General features: G+C 38.1%; 1 protein-coding gene across 1 annotated transcript; it reads left to right on the top strand.

The window, feature by feature from the left end:
• The first annotated feature begins 870 nt into the window (after window positions 1-870).
• Window positions 871-3,279, top strand: LOC149216396 (uncharacterized). The gene is made up of 7 exons (XM_089389937.1): window positions 871-930; window positions 1,303-1,371; window positions 1,725-1,815; window positions 1,930-2,052; window positions 2,337-2,650; window positions 2,913-3,028; window positions 3,200-3,279. The coding sequence occupies exons 1-5, from the start codon at window positions 871-873 to the stop codon at window positions 2,648-2,650; spliced, it is 657 nt and encodes a 218-aa protein (XP_089246063.1). The 3' UTR covers window positions 2,913-3,028; window positions 3,200-3,279.
• Window positions 3,280-6,507: the final 3,228 nt, after the last annotated feature.

Raw genomic sequence — 6,507 nt, 5'->3', positions numbered from 1 at the left:
GCAGAAGCTGAATATGTGGCAGCTACAGCAGCAGCATGTCAAGGAGTTTGGATGAGAAGAATGTTGAGAAGCTTAGGCCAAGAGCAGGCAAAAGCGACAGTGATCTTTTGTGACAATAGCTCTGCTATTGCATTGTCAAAGAATTCAGTGTTTCATAAGAGAACGAAACACATTGATACAAGGTTTCACTACATCAGAGAATTGGTGAACAATGGAGAAATTGTCCTAGAACATTGCAGGACTCAGGAACAGGTTGCAGACATCTTGACAAAGCCTTTGGATCAGAAAAGCTTTGAATTCTTGAGGAAGTGTCTCGGTATGACCGAATGCCCAGCTGTTGAAATTAAAGGGGAGTGTTGAAATCTAATTTCAACGCAGACCACCAGAAACCGTGAACCAAGCCAGAAACCGTTCACCGGATTTTCTCGGAGCGTTTTGTCGACGAAGGAATAATCCGGCAAGGAGCTCCGATATAATTTGGAGCTGACACGTGGTTCAGCCCTGACGTAACGCAACGTCATTTTCTCGGGGGTTAAAGTCCTGCTGCAAACTGCCCTCCGATATTCACCACCGCCGTCCGATCAGCCTGTTCGTCCTCCGCCGTTGATCACCTGGAGCTGCATACGGACCCACATCAATTTAATGTTTTGCGTGGAGTAAAAACTTTTGGTTGACCGCCGTAGGTGAGAGAGAGTCATTGAATTTAATGGTTGGTCGTAGATTTAGGTGGGCCTTTTTAATATGAGCATGGGCACGTATTATATATATATATTTTTATATATATTTATATACGGCATATATTAAATAGGAAATCGTATGTAATAAGTTTTTTTTCATGTTTTTTTTTAGTGTGTTGACCATTGTGTTTATATGGCACACGGGAGGAAATATAGAGTAGCATTCACAGCAGTAAAAGAGCATGATGGTGCGGTAAAAGAAAAAACACACACCAAGCCTGTGTAATTTTGTTTTTCACAGCAGTAATCTTATGTAAGTCTTTATATTACAGCAGTAAAGTTTTGTTACAGCAGTGAATGTAAAAGGGGATTTACAGCAGTAAACCCAGTTTAGTAAATTCTCAGAAATTTTTTTATGGAGGTGAAATACTCTTTTTAAGTTGTCTGTGCACAAAAGATCCTGTGGAGGTAAAACAGAGCATTGTCTCTGTGTGTTTGTTAGAACATTTGGTTTTTGGTATTTTCCCCATTGAAAAATCTCCAACAATTGGCCCTTTCTCATTTTCTTTGCCATTCTGTTTGCATTGCTTGCCCAGGCGACTTTGTTTTGTTTGCATTTATGTAGAGGAGAAGAATTGCAAGAGATGAAACGTTTGTGATACGGGAAGTGGAGGAACGGGAAGTGGAGGAACAGGTATGCGTTTATTTTTCGACATATATAGATTTTGCTATTAAGTTTGTACAGGGAAAAAATGCCTGGTAGATAATGGCTATGCATAGAACGCAAACTGTTCAACAGTTTTCATTCATTATTTCTATTGCACAGTGAAGCCGTGGAAAATCACAGGGGTGTTCACCGTAGAGATTGTGCTTTTATTTTTTTGGGCAATTCTTGCCTAACGGTTTTGGCCTGTTTAATTATGCAACAGGTGAAGAGAAGGGTTCGCAATGGAGGGAGATTATGAAACGAGAAGTTTCGGATTCTGAATTTGTCTTGTGCTTTCTCACTTGTTTCCATATATGTTTATCTGTCTCAATCGGCTGCAGACGCGGTCTAATGCGGTGTTTAAAAGTTTTGCAGTGAATTTGGGGAATGAGACGACACGCAGGACTAATTCAAACGTGCCAAAGGATGATCGTACACTCGTTTGACGCATTCGTTCTATTAGGCTAGGTAAGTACCGATTCTTCTTTCTCGGTTTATCAAAAAGACGAAAAACTTTCGGTGACTCTCAATATACTCTCTCTGCAGGTACAAATTCGGCCAGTCCATGTACAAATTCCGTCGGTCCATGTCGGCAAGCATTCGATCATTTCTCTGTTTTACTTACAATTGAGATATGTCCTGAACCTATAATCGATAAGCATGCTCCAGGTAAATAGCTAACCCCATAGAGGATGGGTTTTAACATTAATTTGTGCAGTATTGACCTGTGTGCATCCTTCACCGGGGCATTTTTATTTTATTTTTGTTGCATAGAGCCGCCAGAATTGTTTTATGGTATTCTTGATACTGTACGGGAGGTTGACGGTGTTTATATATTATTTCACACTAAGGGTTTTAATTAGTTTTTCTATGGTCTTATTGATACAGATCCTCCGCAGCTTTTCATATTTTTTGGCGGTTGGCTTGCTTATTGGTATCATTATTTGATACAGGCAAACGGGTGAAGATGGGCGCTCGCCACAAGGAATTGAACATGACAGAGCTCAGGTTTGTTTTAGTTTATTTGAAGCATGATTCTGTCTTCGTCTGTCCCTCTCACAAATGGTTTGCAGTCGAATTTCAGGAGAAAGGAGGAAGTGGAATTGCAGGAGAAATGACGAAGCATATTTACTTGGTCGCTTGGAAAAAAGAGGACATGAGTGCCTTTCGTACGAAATTGAGGAGAGGGCGAAGAGGGTACGATGAGATCATGACATCTTGGTGGTATAGGGAGGTCTTTTCATACTTATTTTGTGCGAAGTTATAGGTACGTGCCATGCCATATCACTGTATGGTCGCTCGTACAACGTTTTTCGTACTTTGTATCTAGGTCAACCGCTAACCCAACCAATAGAAAACGTCTTGCTAATCGGTCGTAAAACAACTATTTAGAACTCTGTCCTGCCAAATTTCATTAAAGACGATTCTTAAGTAAGGTTGCCTGAAGTCTTTTAGATGTTCAGATTAGTTGTGAGTGTGTTATTTGTGTGGCTGCGTTTGTTTGCTTGGGACTTTTTATTTTGTTGCAGGATGTATAGTAGAACAGAGGAAAGACGGGTAAAGAAGAAACCCATTGCAGTGGAGAAGTTTGATAGCTGTTTTTGCTTGCTGTATTAGAGTGCCTAGAGCTGTAAGAGTTTAATTTGTAAGTGTTGTTTAAAACATTTTATTGTTTGTTTCAATTATAGGTTAAACCTTTTTATTGATTATTTTGATTTTAAAATAATGCTTGTTTGCTTTGAATTTGTTTGATAGTGCTTGGTTATCTGTTTTGGCTTGATTTATGGTTTAGATTGAGCTTTTTGATTTGCAACAGGTTACAAAGGTTTGCCATTGAAGAAGAAGATGAGAGAATTTTTTTGTTTCAACCTACGAGCCATTTGAGTTTTTCCCTGGGTAGGTTTGTTTGTTTGGTTTGATTATATCATTTATATATAATTAGAATGGCTCTATAAACTGATTGTTTTTCAATCTTCATTTGCAATCATAACAGAGATGATATCACATGTCGAAGGAGAGATGATGATGACGAATATTACCAGATTACAAGTTTGAACCAGGTAGATAGACATTCTTTCAATTGTTTTACAACTGGCCCTACAGGTTATATGGTTATTCTCCTTTTTGCCAATCTTGTAGTCATTTAATTGGTGCTGAAAATTATTATTTAGAATGTCCACCAAAATTTCACCAGAAGAACTAGATGACAGTAGAGGCAGGGTTACCTGAAAGTCACATGATTATATATGATTACATTGGCCAACTATGTAAGTATATTAATGCCATGTACTTTGTATGTCAAATTTCATTTTGTTCCTTCATCTTTGGGATGTTTTCCATAACGATTCTTTGATGTCCATGATTCCTTAGTAGCCTGTATTCCCTCCTTGTGTCACAAAATAGTGTGGGTTTGTGTTCATGATTGGGATGATGTTAGTAAGTGCTGCTTTGTGTGTGAGCTTGGTGCATGTCTCTATTAAGATGAATAGAACTAGATGCCATATGAAGTACCAAAAGATACTAGCCTAAGGAACCAATTTTTTTTTTTTTTTTTGGGGAATTTTCAATTATTTTGAAGGAATTTATCTCATTTCCCTTGCTTTTGTACTTTTGCTAACTAGTCTAAACATACCAAATAGGATAACATGAAAAACATACTAAATAGGATAACATGAAAGGAGTTAGATAAATGAAGCATTAATTCTTTTACTAGGACATATGCAAAACATGTAAAGCATGAAGTTATATACATTCAAACAAGTACAACTCCCCTAGATTATTGAATCTTCTCTTTTCAACCTATCATTGCCTCCTCCCATTATTAGCCATGGACCTTACCTAGCTCAAAGGCTAGCTCTTGAGTCGTCCACTTTCCTTAGACCAAGACAAGTATTTTGACTATTGAACTATCTGTTACATTTTTTGTGACCCACTATGGCCCCACATTAGAGTCTTGAGCTAGTTCATTATAAGTGGTTCCTTGTGGCTTAAACCCGCTAGATGTGGGTTGTATTCCTTGATTTTTATGTGAAAATCCTCTCCCCATATTTCTTTTCTGTTTGTGGGGGAGTTTTCCTCCCCATCCCCATACCTCCCATTCCCTTCCTAGTTCATTTACCCTCTTTTTAATAATTGGCTTGTCTTGTCTCTCGACAAGGTCTTTTCTATTTGTGACCCTTTGGTGTGTTTTCTTAGCTTCGTGGATTCTCTCTCAAGTCAACATAGGATTCTCTTGAGTAAGAGGCCTTCTTGTCCCTTTTCATTTGGGGACCTTGGTTCTCTCCATCTCCTCTTGGTGCGTCAAAGTTTTTATGCCCTTCCTCTCTTTTTATTAACATTGTCATTACCTAAACAATTGTCATGCTTACTCCCACCCATATTGGCGGGGTCTCTTTTCCTCTATTTATTAGAGAATGTTTGCTACAATCCTTGATACTCACTTGTCCTCGCTTCTCTGATTGTTCCTTGTTTCTCTTCAATTTTCTCTCTTTGTAGTTTTTTTTTCTCTTTAGTAGGGGAACTCCCTATTGATAATCTTCTTGCAAACCTAGCACTCAACACTTAATTTCTAACAAACTTAACAGATCTACTAATTAAATACATAGCTAGGTCCATTAACACAATAAAATTAGCGGAAGCAAATATACCGATCTCAATCACAATGGCATAATAGATCTTGCCCAATCACAATTTTTCATTAATAGTCTAAAACTTATCTGGGCTCTCGTCTTGGGATAATGGCCTAACTGAGAAAATACAAAATACAAAAATAAACCTGGATGTGATCCTACAGATCTGTCCTAGATCGATCCATGATTTTCCTTTAGCCTCTCTAAACTCGCTCAGACCCAACACATTGCTCACTGAGATGTCTCTCTCAAACTTGTGTTGTTGTTGTGTGTTTTCTCCTTTACTTGGCCTTGCTTTTATAACTTTATATTGAGCTAAATCCTTAACCCTAACCCTAATTTCTAAAGTGATTAATGGCTGAGATTAGATCTTTCCTCACTTGAGATCAATTGGCTAAGATTAAAACATAATCACTAAAGTAAATAATTTACTTTTCCTAAGTTTCTTTTAGCTCAATAATCTGACATAATGATATATGCTTTTTCCTAAGTTAGACTTAGGCTAAGGTGCATTAGTAATCTTTCTCACACTTGAGCAACTTTTCTAAGGAGAATGTGGGCAATTTCTGCACGCCTAGACATAAGGCCCGTGCAGAAGTACTTCACTGAGCTACAAACTTCAACACCTACAACATTGTTTTGCTTACTCTTTCTTTTTTTCTTATTCTACATGTCTTTTAAGAGAAGGGGCAACTTAGTAGCCACCTTTCTATAGGCAAGATACATCCTCCTATCGCAATTATTAGCATGGAACCTTGTACAATTTTACTTTGCCATGTTGCCTTCATTGATCCATTGATTATTCATGAATGTTATACAAGAAGAAATGTATTGTTCTATCATTGTTAATAGCCTAGGATATGTTGCAAATTTCTTTTCCATGCTTCCTCCATCCACTCATCCTCCCCTCTTTGGTTTTCCTTTTCTTGCAGTAGCGTGTCCACTTGCATAGCCCACATTTTTTGACCCACCCTACCTAACATCTGAGTCAAAGCCATTGTGTGACTTGCCTCTTAGTCTTTTTTGGATCCTCAAGTTAGTCTTAGCATTGCCAATGACATGCTTTATGTCATAATTAGTGTGACTGTGAACCATTGCACTTGTAGCGATGCCCATCTTAGTTTCATGCCCTTGCCTCATCCATAATTCATTTTCCTCCATAGTCAATAGTGTGTTTGTGGTCCATGTGTGCCAAACTCTATCCTAGTCCTTTGTTCTTGACACTTCCTTCCCTCCATGCCTTGAGTGTAAGCCTTCCTACTTTAGCTTGCTTGACTTGAGTTATGTTTTCTTGTTCTTTTTTCTATTTTTTGAGTGACAAATATGTTGGTTCTTTTCTAAAATGTTTTCTTAGAAAAACTTGGGGGCTTGGTGCTCTTGCTTGGTCATTTTGACCTCTTGAATTCCATTTCAACTTCTCACCTATTCATTTGGCCTCTTTGCACACCTCACCATCACCTTTTTTTTACCTCAAGACATATTATTTATGTCATAA

Source organism: Pinus tabuliformis, chromosome 1_1 (genome assembly GCF_031772625.1).
Source record: "Pinus tabuliformis cultivar Carrire ecotype Pingquan chromosome 1_1, CPIR1, whole genome shotgun sequence".
Classification (NCBI taxonomy): domain Eukaryota; kingdom Viridiplantae; phylum Streptophyta; class Pinopsida; order Pinales; family Pinaceae; genus Pinus; species Pinus tabuliformis.
Note: the sequence above shows the minus strand (reverse complement) of the source record. Positions and strands in the feature narration are given on the sequence as shown.

What these genes read in the sequence shown, in the direction of transcription:
- LOC149216396 (XM_089389937.1), top strand. Translation starts at nt 871, where the DNA reads ATGGCACACGGGAGGAAATATAGAGTAGCATTCACAGCAGTAAAAGAG. An exon ending in TAAAAGAGCATGATGGTGCG is followed by an intron (nt 931 to 1,302) that starts GTAAAAGAAAAA and finishes GCATTTATGTAG; the next exon opens with AGGAGAAGAATTGCAAGAGA. An exon ending in AACGGGAAGTGGAGGAACAG is followed by an intron (nt 1,372 to 1,724) that starts GTATGCGTTTAT and finishes AATCGGCTGCAG; the next exon opens with ACGCGGTCTAATGCGGTGTT.